Raw genomic sequence first — 22,755 nt, forward strand, 5'->3', positions numbered from 1 at the left:
ACAAAACATCATATAGGTATGAGTGACAGAGACAACGCTCTACGAGGCCAAAATCTCTTGAAAAAGTTCGATGCGCAATATTTCCTGTATCTTTTTTATTCGTATAAACTTTTACAAGTGCTTACGAATAGTCGGATGCATCTACCACTGGTTCGGAATGCCTTTCGAGCCGGCGATGGGTTGATGATGATGGATAATTAATCTGTTTTTTGTACCGCAGGGCGACAACAGACACGGCGGTCAAAAAGAAGGAGAGTTGCGCAACCACACCTGTAACGACAGCCAGCAGCGCGAGCACCTACTACCAGACGCCGGCCGCGACCGCGCAGCAGTCGCAGTACGACCAGTCGCAGTACGCGCAGCAGCAGTACCAGCAGCCGCCCTGGGGCTACCAGCAGCCGCCCGGCCCCTACCCGCACCACCCGCACCCCTGGCCGCAGTACCCCAACTACTACTAGACCCTACACGTGCACTACACGGCACAGACCTTCACTCAACGTGCCGTACGCACGCATTCTCCAGTTCAAAGACTCGAGTTAACGTTAACTGTGCGTCAATCTATCAGGATCAGTTGCATAATATTATAATATTAGTGTGCACAATGACGTTGTCTTGTCTAGGTATATAATTTAAAACGACACCAGTGTCCAACTGGTGTGGTTTACAATTATATTTTCTTAACGACACCACTGACGACCAGTAAAATTCTACGTTATAAAAACAATTATAATAATTTTAATTGGCGTTGGTGCCGTTACCAAAAAATACTAAACGACAACCCCAGTTTACTATTACAATTTCAAAAGGCTTCTGCTTGGAGCACTGGGCTACAGCTGCTGATATACTTGATCTGGGCTACAACTTGAATTTTGAAACAAGGGCATGAAAGTCCATTTTTAGTTTTTCGGATTGTACCAACGTGACTCATTACGTGTCATACGTCTGACTCATAACGTGCACGCCGGTAAAAATTACGTTACCGTTAAACTTTGACCAACAAGCAAAGTGGTGTGGTTGCACAAGTCAGTATTCACATGCGCTTCGAATCGGCACACTATTAATATCTGTCACAAATAATAACTTATTTTGTACTAGCTGATGCCCGCGACTTCGTCTGCGTGGAATTAGGTTTTCAAAAATCAAGTGGGAATTCTTTGATTTTCCGGGATAAAAAGTAGCCTATGTCACTCTCCAGGTCTTTATCTATACCCATGCAAAAATCACGTCAATCCGTTGCACCGTTGCGATGGGATTGAAGGACAAACCAACAAACAAACACACTTTCGCATTTATAATAAGGGTACTGATGGCACGTGAAGACGGCAATAAGTCTGCTCGCGCTGGTTTTGCTCTTATCGACGTTAAAAGTTTATAATAGCAATGTTAACGTAACTGTAACCGCCTGACATGCAACTGGCCAGTATGGACGGGATACATGCGGAAAAATGTTCGACATCTCCATACAGTTATGATAGAATCACGCAGAGTTCTTCTTCTTCTTCTTCATTCTGGGCTGGTTTCCGCACTTAAACGTTTCCGTCTGTTGTGCGTGCATCGCCCCTCCCCGCCGAAGTATCACGCAGAGTTAATGTTACCTTGAAAAGTTACACTCAGGGCTCTGAAAATTGAAAGACGTCATCAGGGCACACGGACCGCGATCGCATTGAATACTTCAAAGTCTGAAATGTGAAAGTATTGTTGAATACTTGTTTTAAACCTGCAGTTTTAACATTCGTAACTTGAATTTAATAATTTATTAATAGTACGAATTTTCGATGTTGAAAATCGTCCATTTTGTATGGCGATGAATATCAATGGACACCATATCTAGCTGTCTAGATATTGTGCTATACAGCTATGGTAAAATCGTATGTTTTAAAGACAGCATAACGTCACAATCCCATCAGTGGGCCCATCACTGTCAATGTAGTTTATGAATTGTGCTTAATTTTGTGTAGTTTTATCATAGATGGATTTTAGATGTCTCAATAAATTTTCCTATTTTGTAATTTGGAGGATCTAGAAAACGAAGCGGTGGAACACTTATGGTACGTTTATGTATGAAATTTAAACTTGACTGCTATATGAACTAAGGAAATAAAAGCGACTAAGATTTTATAAATTTGACTAAACGTTAATCTCTAATAGTTACATAAAATTAGACCTTAGACTAAGATTTTCCAATTATTGGATGAAATAAGTAATATGAAGAGGGAAGATTAAATAATATAGGTAATCTTAATCCTTATTAAGCAGCAGCATGTGTTTGGATTTTCTATATGAGTTCTGACTTTGAATGCAGCTTGACGATTTTTTTCCTTATTGGGTAACGCTATATAATATAGCGTCCGCGTCGTCACGTTTAAACCCATTTCTTTGATATAGCGGCTATATCTAAGAAATGGATTTTTGAACGTGACAACTACGATGCAATCTGCCTTACAGAACTTTGGGGTATTTTAATACTAATAAATACTTGAATAATATTAAATATCATTGTTAATTAAGAAAAGCTTAAAGTACAGAAGGATACTTTGATATTTAATTAGACCTACTGACTATAATAAAAATTATAAACGGATTTTTTACACAGAGTTGTAAAAATATATTAACTTATGAATGATTTTAATAATTTGCGATCACACCGAGCTATTTAATTAAGGTAACGTGTTTATAGATTAAATAAAAACTATAATAAAACAAAGTTTATTCATTTTAACACCCTTTTTATAATTAAATAGCAACATAATATTATATTATTATGTACAACATTATAAGAACCTACCGAATAATAAAAATAATATTTTTTTTATATTTTGTAAGAAAAGATATACAACGCAGATTTACAAAAGCTCCATAATAATATGATTATAGAAGGAAGTGTCTACAGTCACAATAGAGCATGAAGTTTTTCCATTAAAAATTAAACCTTAATAGTTTGCGTATTTTATTAAGCATGAAAAACCTAATCTTGTGGCCGTAACTATTTTTATTATAGAACGGCCGGTTGCGGTGAGCGGTCGTCAAGTCACTTCCTTAGTAGATATTTAATATTATATTTTTAAAGGTAAAATAAAAATATAAATTAGGTATGGTATCTACTATTTATAGTAGATAACCATACCTAGTAGCGGAGATGTGTTTAGTAGCAGACCAATCAGACAATAATAATTGATAGACGACGTGATAATAGTTTTGTCATAGATTACCGGCGCGTGCCAGACCTTCGTTATTTTATAAAAGCTGGAAGTTTCTCTGCATATTGTCCCCAACACTGGCAGGAACGTTTATTTGGATGTTTGTTGGGATCATGGTGGCTTTGGGTGATAACAGGTAATAAAGGTGTTAAAAATCTTATGTCAAAGTACTAAGTCAATTTTTTTTATATTTTCTTCGAAACAATACAAGAAATTACGTCACGCATTTGCCAGACACTTAAGTGTCGTGGCAACCCCCTGCTGAAGGATTTCTGACAGGGGGTTGCCACTTGCCATAATACTAAGTGTCAGGCAATGCATGACTTGATTTCTAATACTAGTCCGAAGAAAAAATAAAAAAATTAGACTTTATACTTTGATGCAAGATTTGTTACACCTTTATTTACTGTTATTTCCCAAAGTCACCATGATTCAAACAAACGTTCCTCCCAGTGTTGGGGACAATACGTAGAGAAACTTTCAGCTTTTATAAAATAACGAAGGTCTGGCACGCGCTAGGCTGGCTCTTAGTCCATCTGTCACAAATGATTTGATTGGTCTAAAATTCTAAGGGCGTAAACCACGCGGACGCACGCTCTTGTCTGTATTGAAAAATAGTGTAGCGATAACTGGCGCGGATGAGTGCGATGGATTTTCATATGCGCGGCGGAAGGCGAACGTACGGCGCGGGTGCACGGACTTGTTCCTTCAAATTGAGCGTCGCCGCTACGTGCCATTATACGTGTCGGATGGCTACGCACAAAGATGGACATCGATACGGAGCGCGTAACAATATTGAAGTGCAATCTCCAACCTCGATCAGTATTATGGGACATAAATGGTAAATGAACTTCCAATGATACAGATGCCAGTCAAGAAGCATGACATGATTGTAGAAATTTAATCTACTCGATATAACTGCAAACACTCGAGGCTGAAATTGTACTAGCGGCGCTGCACGAGGCACTCCTCGAATGCATTCTATACATTTCTTTAACATTAACAAAGCAATATGCTTAGTATCGTCTCCCAAGTGTCGCTCAAAATGCAACTTTATGCTTATAACTAGCGGATGCCCGGCGTGTGCAAAAAAAACCCATCTTTGCATTATTGCCTTTCTAATTGGGGCACATCGGTTGGATGGTTTTAAAGTATAGACTTTAAACCCCCTATAGAACGGACACAGGTAGAAACATTTTCGTGTTTTATTAAGCTTATATTAATCGTTTACTATATCAATCCACCTATAACTAAGAATGTCAAAACGTCAATAGTATTATGTGTAATATTATTCCGAAGTATTTCTTGACATTTAAACAGCCATCGTCAGTCACCATGGAACTAGGAATCCTCTTAGCTTGTCTGTCATTGTTATATTATATTTTATGGACCTGGCGTTATCTAATACGTAACAATATTTTATTCTACAACGAATAAATACAGTTCGGCCGAAATCAATCCTACGGCCGGTAGACTTCATTTATTTTTCATCATGAACACGCAGCCTTTGCAGCCTTGATCGCTGGAACAAGAATTAATACGTTCAAATGTTATTTCAAGGACGAAATTGCAGTTATCTGATTTGTAGGTACCCCCGCCCCCACACACAACAAGAAATTTTTAAATCGTTTTTCTCCTCAGAAAACCCCTGACTCCTGAGATATATTTCAATGTCGTGAATACTATATTTTACACTTACGTATAATTTATTATTGTTTAACTGTATTAGTGTACTCACCTTCTCGCTCTTTACGTCGTAACTTCTTGCGTCTGCGATCGATGGCAGCCAGTTCCGCTTTCACAGAGTGGTAAGCCTTCCTCAGGTCAGCGAGCCGCGAGCTTAGCACGTTGATACGCGTCTGGCAGTCCCACGATGGATCTGCGTATAAACGTGCCAATATCAACACAATACACTAAATACGCGATGTTACATAATATGCCTATACCAAGCTCTAACCTATACACAGTGCCGGCCCCAACCCAATGTGTACAAAAATCTATTAAAAAAATTCCTAACCACATTAAAACAATCGAGGGTAATATAGCGTTCATTGATTGATTGAAAACATTTCTAATCAAAAAAGCCTATTTATAAATAAACGACTATTTTGACGATTAATACAGCGCCGTCTCCCTGCTAAAATTGCTGTGCCCCAACGGGTTCCAATATTGACATTATATAAAACGAGACTGAGGCCATACGATTCGTTTCCAGTGCGTTGCGGCGCCGCACCGCTGTGGATTTAAGTATTGGGTGTCACATGGGCACTGCGACGTCACTCCGGCAGAGAAAATGGCGTTGCAATGCACCACCCCTCCACCAAAGATTTATTATTATTAAAATGAGAAAAGGGCATCGGACCAACCATTCCAAATATAATAAACTTAGCTAAGCCATACCAAGATCCACATAGAAGTTGTACTTGAGCGAGACGTTCGAGCCGTGAGGCGCGTGTTGGTCGTCCGTGTCGCGCCGCGAGCGTCGCGCGCGCACGCGCCCCGCGCCGCTCGACTCGGACGCTTTACGCGACCGGGCGCTGCCTGCGGAATAAAACCCATGTGACTACAAGTCAAAGCAAAGCTACTGAAATGATACTTGAGATACGGACCTAAATGACATTAAGTAGAACGAACGAAATCTATAAGGCTTAGTTACAAATCTTCTGCGCGTATAGACGTTGGAATGATCACTGATAAAAGTCTGAAGCAAGTGTGCAGGAAAATTAAATCAAATTCTTTTACTGGTCCAGATGCTGTGCCTCCTGAACTACTGAACGATTGTCTGCGCGCACTGGCTGAGCCACTTAAATACTTGTTTAACTTGTTTTTGAGCACGGCGACATATCCTGATATTTGGAAAATATCTAGAGTCACTCTTATAGAGCACTCTAGAAGCAAGATCGAGAATTTCAGACCCTTTGCCGTTCTCTCTGTGTTTGCTAAGCTGTTCGAAATCGCTATCAAGACCTACCCATCGGATTGCTAACATGGGTTTCGAACTGGTCGCTCCAGTTCGCAGAATACGCTATAATCGAAATGGAGACATATTAAATAGAATTTACCATGTGGCTTGTCGATATCGTGTGCGCACGAATCCTGCGCTGGCATATCGTCCTCATCTTCTTTCCGATCTGAAGGACTGTCCCTTTCAGATATCCTTCGTTCCCTGAGACAAAAATTTCAATTTCACATCAGTTAAATTCGTTAAATTATTGAACTTGTAGGCAAAAATCAAACTGGTTTGTTTTGGCATTTTCCTTTTGGTTGCGATGGCAATCGGGCTATGAGGCGGGGGACGCCCCGCACACCTAACGCGGTGTGGGCTAGCGCGGGGACTGTGCGGGGCGTTCCCTCCCTGATTGCCATTTTGACCTGTCGCGTACTATATAAATATATAAACACTAACTTATTCCCGCGACTTCGTCTGCGTAGACTGCACAGATTTTAAGCCCGAGCATATTGGAAAGACGAGGCGAATTCGAGTATGTATTTCCGAGGTAATTTCAAAGGCGAAGGCGTTAGCCGAGTACTCCATCCGCTGCACTAGCAACACATTGCATCGCAAAAGTCACACGCGACGCCTCCTCTTGTGGTGATATATATATATACGCGTACCTGTGTGGCGACAGGTCGAGGCTGCTGTCGGGGGTCGTGGGCGGCGTGTTATCGAGCAGCGTGCCGCGTCGAGTCCAGTCATCCTCCCGCGCGACCCTGGGACCCGCGTCCCCTGCCCCCGCCGCGCCCGCATCCCCCGCGACTCCTTGCCCCGCCTCGTTCCCGCCCACTCCGACGGCTGAGTCTCGTTGACCGCCTGAACCGCGACGCTCCTCTGCTATACAAATGAAACAGTAGCATGGATTTTTGGTATATTTTAGATAAACGTTTAAATCATGGACGCAAAGAACATGATAGAAAAATTCTATTCAGTGTACAATAATAGCAAATGATAGTATAATTTTTGTTAAAAGAATCTTTATTTACTGTCCCCTAGAAAATGAATTCTGAGTTACGTTCAAAAGATACCAAAATCTAATTATTGATACATGGCATTCGTTGTCACTGACTGATTTGCTTATTTGAATTGAGTTGCTGGTGTTATTTTTGATTGCCGACGACGAACAGCCGTCAGTCACGAACATTTGAACTGTTAAACATAAAATAAAAGTAAAGTCTTGTTAATCTCCATGCGCGAGTTAGAAGCTGTTCCGTCGGGACGTACCTACTTCTTGTCTTTGTTAAGATTGCCAGCTTTGAATTCGATGCATTGTCCGAAGTTGAGATTGGACGAAATATTAATAGCGAGAAGATCGACTATGTCGGTAATCAGAACGCATTTACTGCGGAAAGTTGTAGTTAGAGCCTAGAAGCGGAAGGAACTCCGTTTAGCGGTAAATAGATAAGTCTGACCAATGGGGATCCACACTGCCAATTTGTTCCGGCAGGTGGCGTATAAGCAAACCGGCCATAGAGGTGGAACCGGCTATTATGAGCTGTCAAACGCCATAATTTTAATTATAAAAGTTTCCAGGTATACATACATCTTTAAATAATTCACGAAACAATCGCGTATTGTGTCAATATCCACAATAATTAGCAAAAGCTAGCAAACAAACAATGTTGATTTTAATATGACACTGGCCTCTTGTGGCACCCTCTGAGATCAGTTTTGCATGTGGATTCCCATTAAAAGAACACCTAGGTACCTTTGTGCGAGTGCAGCGTGTGGTTGTGCGCGTGGTGCTGCGGCGCGCAGGCGAAGGGCAGGTGGTGCGCGCGCGCGGGCGGCGCGGGCTCGGTGTCGGGCGCGGGCGAGCCGGGGATGGTCTCCTCGCACAGCAGCAGCGCCGCGCAGCTGTCGTCCTCCGCCGCGCCCGCCGCCGCCGCGCTCACTCGCGCCCCGCCCGCTACCACTACGTTTGCGCCTTACACACACACAATTAACATTCATATTCTCTTCTGCAGACCTATTTTATATAAAAAATAAATTAAGTACCTTGATAAGTTAGTAAATTGTAATAAATTAAATACCTACCTTGATAAGTTAGTAAGTTAGGAAATCTGTGAATTGTTATTTGTAAGTTAACCTTTTTTCTTTATGTTTGTTAGAAGCTATTTGTACAAGTTTTGTTCTTGTTTAGTTTGTTTTGATAAGTGTGTTTGTTGCGCTGTAGTTATTGTACCACCTAATCGCGCATGCCACGTCCACATCTAGTAGACACAATTAACAACTAATATTTCTGTATATCTATTAACTTGTTATCATACAGTAATTGTAGTCAGTTTTGTGGACTAATAAAAATAAAAAAATCAGCCAAATTTAATTCTGTCTGTCGATAAATGACCTAGCAACGTTTTTATTTGTCAAGAAACGAACGAAGAAAGATAACGCGTAAACTTGAACTCCTCACGCGCTATTTTAACTTTATGTGTCAAGTTTCATGACAAAAGTACGATTTTAGTCCTTATTTTAAAGGTGAACCATACTTTTGACGTGACAGTTGACCCATAGAGTTAAAATGGCAGGTGAGGAGTCATTTTGTACGGACTATATGGTATTTTTGTAAAATAACAATGTTCAACAACATTTTTCTAAACGACAACAATTGTTGTTGTTTAGAAAAATGTTTAGTTAAAAATTCAACCATATATTATTATTATGCTCACTATGCTTCCGTTCATTCTTGCACGCATCTTCAAGCATAAGAAGCGACTCGCCAGCGCTCCACTCGCCCGGCGACTTGCCCGCGTGCAGCGCGCGCGCGCTTGCTGCGGTCACCTGCGTGCGCGCGGCCAGCAGCGGCAAGCTGGGGCCGCTGCCCGCACTGACGCTGCCGCTGCCGCTGCCCCACTCGTCCACAGACAATTTGTCTATGATCAACCTACAAACAAAAGCTGTGAAGTTCATAGGAAACCCGACAGAAATGAAGATGTATTCTGTCTTGCTCACTCATAAATATACCTCAAGAGAGTCGGAAAGTCATTTGTGGGAATGAGAATTTAAGAGTAATTTCTGAGGTCTAAAGAAATTCGGACGAGCGCCGGAAAGCTGCAGCCTTCTCATACATTTTATAATAGACTCCACAGGTCCGCTGCAGACTGTCAGAATGTTGCCGGTACGTGCGTACGATTCCAATGTTCGCAGAGAAAATGGGACGTATGGGACACGTATACGTAACTAAACCCTACTTAAGTATTGAAATATCTAATCTGATTTTCGGGTTAACACTTTTTATAAATACGCACCTTCTATCCGAATCGTCAGAATCACTTGATTCGCTTCGATCTTCAGGCGGGAACGGTGGCAGCGGTATGGTGGCAGCTGTGACCGATTGATTTATTTGACTCGATAACTTCTGAATCGTTTCGCTCAAAACTTTGTTCTTCCCAGGCGCGCTCAGAGTTAAATCAGCGGCGACGCTCTTCCGTCGTTCCAATATGTTAAGAGGACTCAGCAGTCTTGGCGGGGTCGGTTCTTTAGGTTTGACTCTCTTTAGTTCTGGCGTGTCCCTTTTGACATCAGTCAAATTAGAAGGTTCGCCAAATATTGAGTCGGTAACTTCTGCAGGACTTATTCTTCTTATATTTTCAAGTTTATTAATAGGTTTCAGCACCTCAGTTTTGCTCGGAGGACGCTTCGGCTCTGTAGGTAAGGGCGATATGGAAGATTTATCCGTGATTTCGGGCACTTTCAAATCCTTTTTCGGCGTGTCTGGCCGATTTTCTACCGGTGGCGGTGACATTGATAGCCTCTTAGCACTATTGATAGCTTTAAGAAGTTTTTCAGCAATTTTTGGTCCTTCCGACTGCAGAAGAAATCCAGGTGGCGGTTCTGGTATTACATCTATTCTTGCGGGACTGTCAGGTTCAGATTTGTCTTCCTCCGTATCAATGAGAGGACTTGAAGGAGGTTCTATTTTAGAAATGGCGGGTTCAGGATCCACTTTATCAATTTTTATTTTAGGTATTTCTTTAGTTTCTATGTTTGGAAGTGGAGTGACAATTAGATTTTCCATTGTTTCACTTTCATTTTTGATTTCTTTCTCGTCTTTCTTTTCCTCTGGTTCTTTGGCAATGACAGTGCTACTTGTAAATGGATTCAATGTAGGTTTAGATTCTGGTTTAGACTTTGGCGGAGGAGTAGTGGGCGGTTCCGGTATAGTATCTATCGTCGGTATCTCTTTTAGAATTTTTATTGCGTCTTTTATTTCTTCTTTAGTTGGTTCGGAAATTTTAGGTTCTTCTTTAACAGGTTCCGGGGAATTATCTTTTTCTTTCATGATTGGTATTGGTATGATTGGACTAGGCTCTCGTTTTGCTACTTTTACAGTAGCTTCTGGTGCCTCATCGTCAGAAGACTGCTCATCATCGGCGGGGCTGTCGGGCGAATCGTCTATTAATTCCATAAGTTTGGTGACCTTGCTCTTTTTAGAATAAGTCTCTTGGTTCTTGGCCGGCGTGAACCCTTCAAAAATTGGCCCACAACTACTGTCACCTGGAAATGAGTCATCATCAAGAGAAAATAAGTTGTCTTTAAATTCATCTTCAGGACTCTGTCTTCCTGAAACATCTCTAGAAGCTCCAAAGTCTCTAAACGGCGATAGAGACGGGGATCGGAATGACGATGCTCTCGGTCTCAAAGGGTCCTCGGATATCTCCTCACTCAACGACTTTGACAATGTGGATGTGTATTTACTGGGCGAAATATCGTCGAATATCCTATGAGTTCTCTTCTTTTTTTCATCGTGGAGTTCCAACTCAAATGGTTCCGGTTCCTTGAATTCATAAACATCTTCCGGTTGCTTTTCAGGTTGTGGTGGTTCAGGCGGCGGTTGTGTAGTTTGTGTGGGATTTATGACCGAGTCTTTCTGTGTGGTTTCCGTTTTTGTAGTGTCATCTGTTTCTTGTTTCACAGAGTGAAGTCCTTTTAGCTCTGATCTAATTTCGTTCAGATCGTAATCTCGTCCTTGATGTTGATGACCTGGGACTGTGAGACGCGGTTTCTTAGCCGCCGACGTGGCGGTTGGAGTTGACACAGTTCTTACAGGCCTCTTCCTTGGTTTGTTTGAGCTGCTGCTGTCACTTCTGTCCCCTGATATAGATTCTTTTGATCTGGAAGGAGCTGCAAAACGAAATAAAAAGTAAAATCGAGTTTAGTCAAAACATAAATTTAGTAAAATTTAGTCAATATTTTTTTTTGTCAAAGTATATTTTCATGGACCTGATACCAGATCGTCACTTACTCTTAACACTAGACTTGTCGTCAGATTTCTTTGGTGGTCGCTTGACGCTTTCATCACTGTCTGAATCACTATCAGTATCAGAGCGTGCCGATGATTCTAAAAGAATGTCATGTTTTTAAACTCTGTGCCAATCATTCTCATCAAAATTCTCATCATATTTATTATTACTTACCTTCAGTTCTTTTACTTCTTACACGTCTGCTCAAGTTTGTACCCTGCGTGAAAGACGAAATCAAATTACTTTTTTTTATCAATAATACAACTCTATTTCTAATTCAAGGTCCAGTTCTATCAAACACCTACAGACATTTCTAGTGAAATTTTCGTGAAATGAAAATCAGTAGATAGATTACCGGATCCTGGTCTTCATCTTGTCCGTGACCTAGTCATGTATTAAATTGTATTGTCACATACCTTCTTGTTGTGTTCCAGCCGTGTAATGCACGCGCAGCATGCCCTCTGCCGATATTTCTATCACCTTCACGTTGTCTGTGACCTAGTAACGTGTTAACTTGTATTGTCCACTGTATAGTCACATACCTTCTTGTTGCGCGTCTCGTGTTGCGTGACGTTGACGGCGATGCGCTGCGGCTTGATCCACTCATCATAGCGCGTGTTCCAGCCAGTGTAGTGCACGCGCAGCATGCCCTCTGCCGATATTTCTATCACCTTCGCCTCGTACGTGACCTAGTCATGTGTTAGCTTGTATTGCCCACTTTACAGCCATTTAAGGGCGAATAAATAGCTAGGTTTAGGATAAATTATTTTCACTAGTAGGTTAACAATAATATTTTATATTAAACTAGCTGACCCGGCGAACTTGGTACCGCCAGCAGTCGATTCGTTTTCAGGAATTTTATTAATTTTTTCTCTCAGAACCATCCCCGTACTTCAAGGCATATTATGAAAAAAGAATTAACGAAATCGGTTGAGCTGTTCTCGAGATTTGGGATCAGCAACATATTCAGCGATTCATTTTTATATATAGAATAATGTCAGTAATAATGTTATTATGTCAGAAAAAAAAGTGGGGCAGATGCATTAACGATCTTTTTCAAACAAATATAGTATTGTTTATTTATACAATATCAATTAAATTAATTTTATTTCTACAACTTACCTTGGACTCTGACTGTGTGGGCCCATAGTAAACTTTCAGTTTGTCGCCTACTTGAGCCTTTACTCTCGAAACGGCAGATCGGGTGGGCTCACTTGTAGAAGGCCTGCAAAAGAATCAATATTTTCAACAAGGTCAAAATTAATCGAATCATTTACTTATGATAGGTTCCGAATGCAGAATCTGCTGAAATTAAACTTGCATGTAATTTTATAAGCCTGCTATTTCACTAAGGATGTTCGAGACAGCTTAATTGTTTTTAATTACAGACTAGCACTTGACTGCAATCAGACTTACTGGCAAGTGATGATGCAGCCTAAGATGGAGCGAGCTTGCCTGCAAGATATCTATTCACTCTTGACTTGGAAGGTACCTGTATCAAAAGTGGAGGGGAAAACTGATACTGCTAGGCCGTTCCATAAAGTCCTGGTGAAAAAGGGGAATAATAAGGTATGAAAATGATGCGTGGTGCGTTTTGCCGATATTAGCACAAGAACCTTATTGTCCTGAGAATACATAGCTGTGTTATAAATATAACACGCGCCAATAAAGAATCGAAGCGAAGCAGTGCTAATCATTTTGTCACACTCACACCCTGTACACCGGTATAGTTATGTGAGTGAGATAGAGAGTAAATAAATACTAACTCTGTAGTTTTTCTCTTGCGCGGTCGTTTGCTACTGTTGGACGCGACAGTGTTACCGCTGCTGGCAGAGTTCGCGCTTTGGCTTCTACGGCTTTGCATCTTCTTCATCGGCCCGCATCTAAATTGTTAATAAATAAAGGTCATCATCAACCCATCGCCGGCTCACTACAGAGCACTTGGTCTCCGCTCAAAGTGAGGTTTTTGGCCATAGTCTACCGCATAGGCCAAGTGCGGATTGGCAGACTTCACACACCTTAGAACTTTATGGACAACTCTCAGGCATGAAGGTTTCCTCACGATGTTTTCCTTCACCGTTAAAGCAAGTAATATTTAATTATTTATTTAATAAATAAAGGTATTGTTAATAATATAAATTTTGTATAATTATTGGAGTTTCTCTATGTGATCGAATCAAAAAATCGGGGTTTTTTAACTTTTCAAATTACTTGTTTAAGTAGGTATTACCTGGAAGCTCTACCGGAGCTATCGCTATCAGTTGAGGCATGCGGGCGTCGGGACGCACGCACTGAGAAAATGGCGGTTTCGCTTACTGAAACAAAACAATTTTAAATTACGCGTCACGTATGTCACAGCGATATCGATGTTTCGTCTACTGGGAACTGTAATTTTTAAATTACATAGGTTATTATTATAAAAAATTGGCAAGATATGAAATCGAAGCTTCTCAATTCTCAAAAATTAAATTAACATCATAAATTATACAATACATTTGGAAGATAATGTTTTTCTCTTAGGCGTCCTCTTTTCGTGCGACTCAATTTTGACGGGCGGCAAACTGCGCGTCTTGGATTGCGAGCGCGGTTTGACCACGACCTTCTCTACGCTCGGGCTTGACGACTTTTCTTTTTCTATTTCCTTCTCTTTTTCTTTTTCCTTCTCTTTGTCTTTTTCCTTTTCTTTATCTTTTTCCTTTTCTTTTTCCTTTTCCTTTTCCTTTTCTTTTTCCTTTTCTTTATCATTCTCCTTGTCTGTATCCTTTTCTTTCTCTTTTTCAATTCTGGAATAAAAATATAGATGTCATTTTTCTTTAATAAAAATGCTACATCTGTTGCATCAAACAAAAAAATTAAGAGAAGAGCGTTAGAAGAATACAGTAGAAACTCGATTATCCGGCCCTCGGTTATACGGATTCGCGATTATCCGGACTACCAACCGAAATTTGTTCGGCCAAGTGCGAGTCAGAATTTACATTAGCATTACGTATCCGTACAGACAGACGTCGATATCGGCAGACATTCTCCGCGGAATGTTCTGTGTTACGGAAGACTAAAAAATACCACTTCCCATCAGGTGTGATTGTGGTCAAGCGTGCGCCTATAATAATTATAAAAAAAACCGTGACTGTATCTGTCAACTAGTGCCTTTGCTGTGCCTGCCACGCTACGTGCTAGATGCTGGTAGATGTGAATCGATCTTTACTCACTTAGGAGTAGCAGTGGAGACGAGCGGTTGGTTGTCGGCACTATCGTCTTCGTCGCTGGCGCGAGGTTTGTCCTTTTTCTCCGGCTTATCTATTTTATCTTCCTTCTCACTCTTATCTGTCTCGCTCTTGTCAGAGTCCTTGTCTTTACCGCGCTGCAATAGATTTTTTATATAGAAAAGAAGAAAAGAAAAGAAAAACGTTTATTTTTTAAAGCTGGTAACCACACATTACCAGTTAGGTTATCCCGGCGCCTCTAATACTTGAGTAGTAAAGTCAAAAGACCTCAAGTAGAAGAGGCGCCGGAATAAAGCATGTCATGTGTGGCACAACCCGAAAAAAAAGGTCCCTTACTCAGCATAAATGCCATATGTCTTGCACAAGTACAAAAACATACAGCGCTGGTTTGGTATATGAGATCTTTTTTTGTACAATGCGCTGTCATACGTCTTCTCTCGTGTTCTGATTGGATAACTGGTTTTGCGCGTTATAAATAATTACTGACCTGACTAGGAGTGCCAGTAGGGGTGGATGAAGCGGAGGCAGATGTGGAAGAAGTAGCGGGTGGTAGTTTGTCGCGATCTCGTATTAGGGAGCGTCCCGCGGGCGGAGTTCGAGCCCCCCTCGGATGCGCTACTAGTGTCACCCCTAACTTGCGGTAGAAATCCTCGAAACTGTGAAGGAACCTGTTGACAAATTATTACTTTAAGAGTGTTATTTCAAAACCAACTCATAATATCAACTTGATATAAAATACAATTTTTTTCTTCAATCCAGACTTAATACAAAACTGAACCCACTTCCAAGGAAAATGGCCTAAAACTGTATTGAAATTGAGTCCAAAGTTTATGATTTCGATCATTGTTACAAACTTCAACTCACCTTAAAACCGGGCTAAAATTGAGGCCAAAGTTCTAGATTTCAATCAAAACTGTACAATATCAGTAAAGTTTCAACAGCATTCATTCAGTTTTGCACCTACTGTAAAAATGCGTCCGTCTACCTAGGGGGGAGGTCTTCCAACGCTGCGCTTTCCGGTGCGTGGTCGGCATTCCAGCACTTTAGTACTTACTTCTTATAAGCCTGCTTGCAGAGGTTGGTAATGCTTGTAGTAACCGGATGAAAACCCATTTTATCAGCAATCGTTTTCCACTGATTTTGATTGGTCACCCTGTTGTAGCCACCCAATTTTTGAACAACCTATTAACAAAAATGTGTTAGCAGAAAGTAAATAACAAAAGTGAGTGTCGCTTCTTTAGATAATAATAGTAAGTATTATTTGGTAACTAAACCAGAGAAATCGTAACACATCAGTCTATTTTTAGGGTTATACAACTTCATCCATCTGCCTGTCTTTTACACCTGCTTATTTCAGTAACTTATCGATTTTGAGCTGTTTAAAAAAAATATTCAATGCAATGAAGATTATCTTCATGAAAAAACTTACTCTAAATAGTCTGTAGAGGTCAATATCTCTGTTGGCGATGGTTGGGTTCCTGTTGAGCGGTGTGCCGCGGTCATCCATAAACTTATACAGTTGGGCCACGAAATGATCCTTTTCCTCTCGCGGCTCGTCGTCCGAACTCTGTTAAAATAACATCTTTAGAGTCTGGCTGACGATGGTAATGTGAATTTAATACACTTTGTCTTTTTCCCGTTGAGAAGCAGGTTATTAGCTTCGAACCACTGTATTCCCTTGGTGAGGGCATTGTTTACTTCATCAAAAGTCGTTAAATATCGATTGATTTTAAATAATAGTGATGTATCATCAGCAAACAATACTATCCCGTTATTATCCTTGGCGAGGTAAGGAAGGTCATTTATGTAAATGAGGAACAGAAAAGGTCCTAAAATGGAACCTTGTGGGACCCCTATTTTTACAATAGATCCGGGAGATCGCTTTCCATTCACATCTACCTTTTGTATTCTATGATTTAGGTAAGAACTCATCAACTCTAATGCTGCATCCCTAATTCTATAATGGTGCAATTTCGCGACCAATGTTTCATGATCAACGCAGTCGAAAGCCTTGGATAAATCACAGAAAACGTCAAGCGCATCATGTGATTCCTCCCAGGCTTCAAATATATTTAGTATTAACTCAACACCAGCATCGGTTGTTGAGCAACCCCGTGTAAAACCAAACTGTTTGGTATGTAATAAATCATTAATATTAAAAAAATTAAGCAGTTGAGTTAAAATCAATTTTTCAAAGATTTTACTAAAAGTGGGTAGTACAGATATCGGTCTAAAGTTAGTGGGGTCACTAGTTCTACCTGATTTAAATAACGGAATTATTATATCTATATATACTAGTAGATATAATTATAAGCAAGTAGACAATACGATAAAGTGATCAAAATTAACAATACAATTCTAACAACTGCTTTTACTTGCTGTGCTGGATAAGATAAAGATTTAGAACAAACAATATGTGTACAGTCCATAGAGCAGAAACAAAGAGGAGTTGGCCTAAGCAACTGTGCACTGTGATTTTCAACTAGGTCCTGACGTCATCACTGTGGGCGGGGCCTTAGTTAGTATGCTGTCTGCGTTCGTCAGGTTCACATATATTGAGACTCGTATTATCGGTGTGTTTTCGCGTTTTTAAGAACAAAAGGATGAAGTGTTGTGTTTTATCGTGTCAAAGTTATTCAGACAGACGTTCTGATGCTATGAATGGTATCACATTTCATTTGTAAGTAATTTTATACGTAATTATTAAAATAGTTCTAGATTATTGACATCTAGTGTGAGATAGCTGAACTATGTAGTGACATCAATATATCGATGTTAGGTCGCTAAGCGAGTAGTTTTGCTACTAACCCGCAGATGGAAAATTGAGAAGTGGGCGGCGTTCCACAACCCCTCACCCCGCAAAATGTCACTCGATATTTCATAGGGAAATCTTAATACAACATCTCCTCTTTGTTTCTGCTCTATGGTACAGTCTACGTACATCATCCGAAGTGTTTCTCGGCTCGTTGAACAGCGCATCTCGGTCCCAGTGCGGCGGCAACACGCCGTGGTTGAGGTACTGCAAAGCCGGCTCCACTCCGCACCACTCCAGTGGAGCTGTGCCCTTACGGAACTCGCGAGCCTCCTTCTTTGGCACGGTGTAGCTGAATTTGTATTATTATTAGTTAGAACAAGTGTCAAGTGTGTGATTTTTTTACTTTATTTTTTACAGTAACGTAAAGTACTGACAGCAGTTGTAATTTACAAACATTTAAGCCTATGAGAGAAGCTAATAATAAGTATAGTAGCCGGCAGGAAATATTGTACATCAACCTTAAGGCTGCCTGTCCACCGGTGCGGAGCGGAGCGGAGATGTGTATAGTTAACCAATCAGAATTTTGTCAGATGACGAAATAAAATTATCACGTTATTTATCGACAATCTGATTGGCTTGCTCAACACATCTCCGCTCCGCTCCGCACCGGTGGACAGGCAGCCTTAGACAGAGATTTCGGCTTTGAGCGTTGTCTCTGTCACTTATACCTATACTATATGTGACGTTTCGTCACTCTCAATGACAGAGACAATGCTCTACTTCTTTCTAAAGGGCGATATACAATATTTCCTGCGGGTACTGTAAATTATATTAACCTAAACTTATAAACGTACCTCCGAATCGTTCCATTGAATTATATTAGTTTATAGTTTTTATTGGAAGACTTTGTACTTGATGATGATGATGAAGATAAATAGAAAAAGAAATTTAATAAACAAGTGCTTTTAAAAGTTAAAAAGAACAACTCACTATCTGCCATCCTTAAAGGACCTCACTAAATAATCCTCCTTGACTTTGATCTGCGCAGTGGGGGCCACGACAAGCGCGGGGAAGGCGGGCTGATGCGGGCGGCGCCGCTCTGCTCCGCTCGCCGCTTCCACGAGCACTACTCGACCCACGTGGGGCTCCCTCTCCGCACTGTTCTCTTTGACGCGGCGCGTGCTGCCTTCGCCTTCACTCTCATCGGACCTAGTGGTTAAAGTGATGAGAAAATATAGCTGAGCTTCACATATGGCTTACAAAAAATTTACAATGGTATCCATTTTGAATACAAGCGTTGAGTTTGAGTCTGCTTAAGGCCTCGCTGTAAAGTAAAAGCAACAGCCCATTAGCCTTGTCTATGCTTTGTTGTCATTCAACATGTCATTATTGTGGTCCTAAACCCTAAACAAACCAAATACACAGCCTAATTAGGAAACCATATTAATCAAGAGTTTTAAGAAATCGCATCGTCGTCATTTTAAGTTCGTTTTAATCTAACTACCAAATTATATGAAAAACAAAGTTACAAAGAACAAACTAAAGTAGTAAATTAGAAAAGTTAGAAATCCATAAAACCGGTGTAAGTACTGGTGTCAGAAGACTAAAGAAACATTAAAAACAACCTGAAATCTTGCAACATATCAGTTTTCCACAAAGAACTTGTTAGACTAATGAACTTACTGTGCCCTTCCTCTTCTTCCTCGTCGTCCAGCTATAACCGGCGTGGAGAAGTGCTCAGGATGCGTGAGCGGTAACTGGTCTAGTGTCTCACTTTCGTTGAAATGTCGCCCGCTCTTGAGACACAGTGCAGAGCGACGTAATGTCGTTATGTCGCCGTCATCGAACACTGACAAAACAAATGGTAATGTTGTTACATACAACATTATAAAGTTTAACAAACACCTTTCTTTCTATCGCGTAAATTCTTAACTTTTATATTATCTCTCTCTCTCTGTCTTATGAGATCGAAGAATAAAGAGAGCCGCTGGCGATAAATGCCTCCGTAGCTATACAGTGCGACAAGGCTATCTTGGCGCGTGGTGAAAATCGGAACTAACGTGGCCGTCAAATGTCCCCTTTGTTTTTGTTTGTATATTCTAAGCCTTTGTTCTCCAACAGCGCCCCCCTGCCAATGTCATTCAAGTGCCAAGAGAGCCTTGTCATACCTTGGGTCAAGTTACATCTCTACTGAAATAAAAACTATTTGCTGCTTTCCAACAATTAATGTTATATTTGATTTGATATTAAGATATCTTGTGTTCACAATGAATTAATAGATATACCCACCAACAGTGTATTGGCTACAATCCTGTATCTTAGTGATGACAGCCTCCATTGCCTCTTTTTTAGGATCCTGCTTAACTTCTACTGCACTCCCAACTCTTAGAGTGCCTTTGATGACGTCATCATTTACAGTAGTAAATCCACCGGCTTTTAATGTCACCTATAAAAACATACAATGGAGATATTTGAAGATTTTGTTAATATCATTAAATCAATGGACTTAATTAACAATAGATCAAAACTAATAAAGCAATGATAACTTTTTTGGATTGCATCAATAAATAACTGATAAATTATAAGCGCACACCGATTGTGGGAGTCATTATACCTAGCCAGGATCATTTTCTCTATCTTCTTATTATTTTAAAAACTTTCCCGTAACTACAAAAAACTTTAGTTAATTCTCATTTAAGATTGAATTATACTGGTTTAGTTTATAATTAAGTTTATGATTATTCTATTAATATACTAAGAGCCGTTTCACTAACGAACGTCGAGTGATGTTTGACCTAGGAATAAATTGGGCGTGATGACAGTTTTTGTATTGAGAACCTGCCATCGCTCTCAGATAAGACTTATTTTACGTTGGTGAAATCGGCCCTTAAATAATATGTTGAGGTATGCTTTACCTTGCATTTAATGTTGCGAACAACTTTTCTTATTTTGGCCTCACAGAAAGCTCCTTTGTACTTGGCACTTACATCAGTACCCACTGGTAAGAACGGTGGATCATCACCCTGCTAAAAGACATAATTACGAGAAATTTTAATAAGATTCATTGAAGGTTTTAAATTCTATACAAAGTACAATATAGTTTCACTTACCATTCTTGGTTAATTTGCAATAATCCAATATCTTATTATCAACACTAATTGTTCCTGCAATCATTGAGATTAATATATCCATATAATATGCAGATTACAGTTACTAAATAATTATAATAACTAGTAAATAATGAAGTAAGTAAAGTAAATAGTAAAGTATTAATTAGTCTTCACAGATTTTTATAAAATTTATAAAGTCAATTATAGTCAATAATTATATTAACTAGTAGTAAAGCATCACTACCCATATTATAAATGCAAAAGTGTGCTTTTTTGTTGGTTTTCCATTTTGTTGGGTTGTCCTACAATCCTGTCAATCAATTTTATGAATATTCATGGATCATAAAGTCTCCAAATCGATTTTCAGATCAGATTGAATCTAGATGATTCTAGACAATTTGGTTCACCTTAATTTTGAATCAATTAGTTTGAAGATATCAGCAAAATGAATCAACACAAAAAACCGCTAAATCATTATACAGTCGAATCAATCTTCATAAAAATCAAATCATAATGTGCATCCCTAAATTAGTATGACATTCCAAGCTAATCTTATAATATACTAGCGACCCACCCCAGCTTTGCATATATAGTTTATTACAATTTTCGTAGGGATCCTATGTCACTCAAGCCTAAGCACAATAATGTAGCTTTCTACTGGTGAAAGAATTTTCAAAATTGGTTCAGTGGTTCCAAAGATTACTTTCTGCAAACAAACTTACTTTACCTCTTTATAATATTAGTATAGTACATATTTATACCTAATGAAGCTGTGATAGCCTAGTGGTTGCGGTGTGCGCCTCTTATTCAGGAGGTTGGGGGTTTGATCCTGGGCATGCACCTCTACCTTTTCGGAATTATGTATGTGTATTTAAAAAAAAATATCACTCGCTTTAGCAGTGCAGGAATACATAGTAAGGAAACCTGCATGTCTGAGAGTTCTCAAAGGTGTTTGAAGCCTGCCAATCTGCACTTGGCCAGCGTGGTAGACTATGGCCAAACCCTTCTCATACTGAGGATACCCGTGTTGTAGTGAGCCAACTATGGGTTGATCATGATATATACCTACTTATAAAAGTTTATATTTGTCTGTGTGTGTGTGTCTGTTAGTTACCTATGCATTCGCATATTTTTCATCTGTTTGAGTTGAAACTTAGAGGTCGGCTCGTTTATAAAATATTGGACTTTGATGCAAAACAACACAAGGCTCTAATATTGAGCAAGAATTAAGCCAACGGGCATGTAAATTTTGATAAATAATATCAGAATAGTCTGATAATCTAAAGAAAAAAATTGAGTTCAATCGGAAGGCTGAAACTATGGCAATTACTATAGATGTACTACATTGTTGTTACTTGTAAGAACAACACTTACCAGAAATAAATATATTTAACATTTACACAACAATTGTTTCATTTTTATTATAAATAATTGTTACTAAAATCTCATTCTTTAGTTCGTAAAACCCTTCACTCTACCACGGTAAAACACAACAATTCATATATTTACAAAGTACTCTGTGACAACGATGCAAACAGAATCTTCGTTCTGCTTCGTTCTCTTAGATGAATGTATACTATCTCTATGTTCGTTCTTCGTTTACAAAAAATGATATTTACAAAGTACTCTGTGAAAAATGACACGATTAAAGTTGTTGCCATAATAAAAGAACGATTGCGGGAGAGTGACAGCTACAATGTCACGAACGCAATTACCTATTGGTTGACGCTCGCTCACTATAGGCTACAATGCATTGTTGCAACAAGAATAGCACAAATTCAGCCAATCACATCAATTGAGATTGGAATAATAATTGATGCAGGTTTTACGAAAAAAAATGGTTCACGTTCACCCCGAACGAACTGAGATATAGAGCGCACAGATGTTATTGATGGAAAATAAAAATAGATCTTGAAATTGATACTTTGGCGTAGATAGAGTAATAAAGGTAGGTACAGGAACGTTTCCTTTCTCATTCACACTAAAAAGAGAGCACAGATAAAGTAACTAATGTGATAAACAGAGACGCAGCTAACCTATTTTTTGTTCCTCATCGTATAACTGGTTTTTTTTCAAGAATACATACAACTTACATATAAGGCATGCAACTTTAGTTGCGAAACAAACTGTGAGAATTCGTGGCGTAATTGTATTTCTCATGAGTTATTTACTTGTTTTCACATAAAAACGTTTAATACAAATATTGACTACTAAACAATGGTAATCTCAGA

At 39.6% G+C, this 22,755-nt stretch overlaps 2 protein-coding genes across 8 annotated transcripts in view; one reads left to right on the top strand and one right to left on the bottom strand.

The window, feature by feature from the left end:
- Prp39 (pre-mRNA processing factor 39) overlaps positions 1-1,646 on the top strand; it is a 33,027-nt gene extending 31,381 nt beyond the window's left edge. For both annotated transcript variants that reach the window (XM_069504456.1, XM_069504457.1), the window contains exon 16: positions 221-1,646. In XM_069504456.1, coding sequence (XP_069360557.1) covers positions 221-458 — 238 coding nt within the window. In that variant the 3' untranslated portion in view covers positions 459-1,646. The remainder of the gene's footprint in view (positions 1-220) is intronic.
- A 1,056-nt stretch (positions 1,647-2,702) lies between these two features.
- Positions 2,703-22,755, bottom strand: part of LOC117990829 (AT-rich interactive domain-containing protein 4A-like) — a 212,121-nt gene continuing 192,068 nt past the window's right edge. Inside the window, exons 1-27 of one of the 6 annotated variants that reach the window (XM_069504452.1) lie at positions 21,899-22,088; positions 21,286-21,367; positions 20,525-20,578; positions 20,330-20,440; positions 19,704-19,860; positions 19,098-19,263; positions 18,405-18,623; positions 17,601-17,763; positions 16,089-16,226; positions 15,714-15,841; positions 15,147-15,327; positions 14,645-14,796; positions 13,929-14,218; positions 13,666-13,750; positions 13,202-13,318; positions 12,558-12,660; positions 11,978-12,124; positions 11,610-11,652; positions 11,438-11,533; positions 9,441-11,316; positions 8,862-9,076; positions 7,901-8,119; positions 6,813-7,029; positions 6,260-6,363; positions 5,598-5,738; positions 4,936-5,076; positions 2,703-4,719 (exon numbers count right to left, since the gene is read on the bottom strand). In XM_069504452.1, coding sequence (XP_069360553.1) covers positions 4,688-4,719; positions 4,936-5,076; positions 5,598-5,738; positions 6,260-6,363; positions 6,813-7,029; positions 7,901-8,119; positions 8,862-9,076; positions 9,441-11,316; positions 11,438-11,533; positions 11,610-11,652; positions 11,978-12,124; positions 12,558-12,660; positions 13,202-13,318; positions 13,666-13,750; positions 13,929-14,218; positions 14,645-14,796; positions 15,147-15,327; positions 15,714-15,841; positions 16,089-16,226; positions 17,601-17,763; positions 18,405-18,623; positions 19,098-19,263; positions 19,704-19,860; positions 20,330-20,440; positions 20,525-20,527 — 5,244 coding nt within the window. In that variant the 5' untranslated portion in view covers positions 20,528-20,578; positions 21,286-21,367; positions 21,899-22,088 and the 3' untranslated portion in view covers positions 2,703-4,687. Of the gene's footprint in view, positions 4,720-4,935; positions 5,077-5,597; positions 5,739-6,259; positions 6,364-6,812; positions 7,030-7,900; positions 8,120-8,861; positions 9,077-9,440; positions 11,317-11,437; positions 11,534-11,609; positions 11,653-11,977; positions 12,125-12,557; positions 12,661-13,201; positions 13,319-13,665; positions 13,751-13,928; positions 14,219-14,644; positions 14,797-15,146; positions 15,328-15,713; positions 15,842-16,088; positions 16,227-17,600; positions 17,764-18,404; positions 18,624-19,097; positions 19,264-19,703; positions 19,861-20,329; positions 20,441-20,524; positions 20,579-21,285; positions 21,368-21,638; positions 21,853-21,898; positions 22,089-22,755 lie in introns of those variants that run through there. The other 5 variants (XM_069504451.1, XM_069504455.1, XM_069504454.1 and 2 more) reach the window with 5 other exon arrangements.

The sequence above is a fragment of the Maniola hyperantus genome, chromosome 18 (genome assembly GCF_902806685.2).
Source record: "Maniola hyperantus chromosome 18, iAphHyp1.2, whole genome shotgun sequence".
In the NCBI taxonomy this organism is placed as follows: Eukaryota; Metazoa; Arthropoda; class Insecta; order Lepidoptera; family Nymphalidae; genus Maniola; species Maniola hyperantus.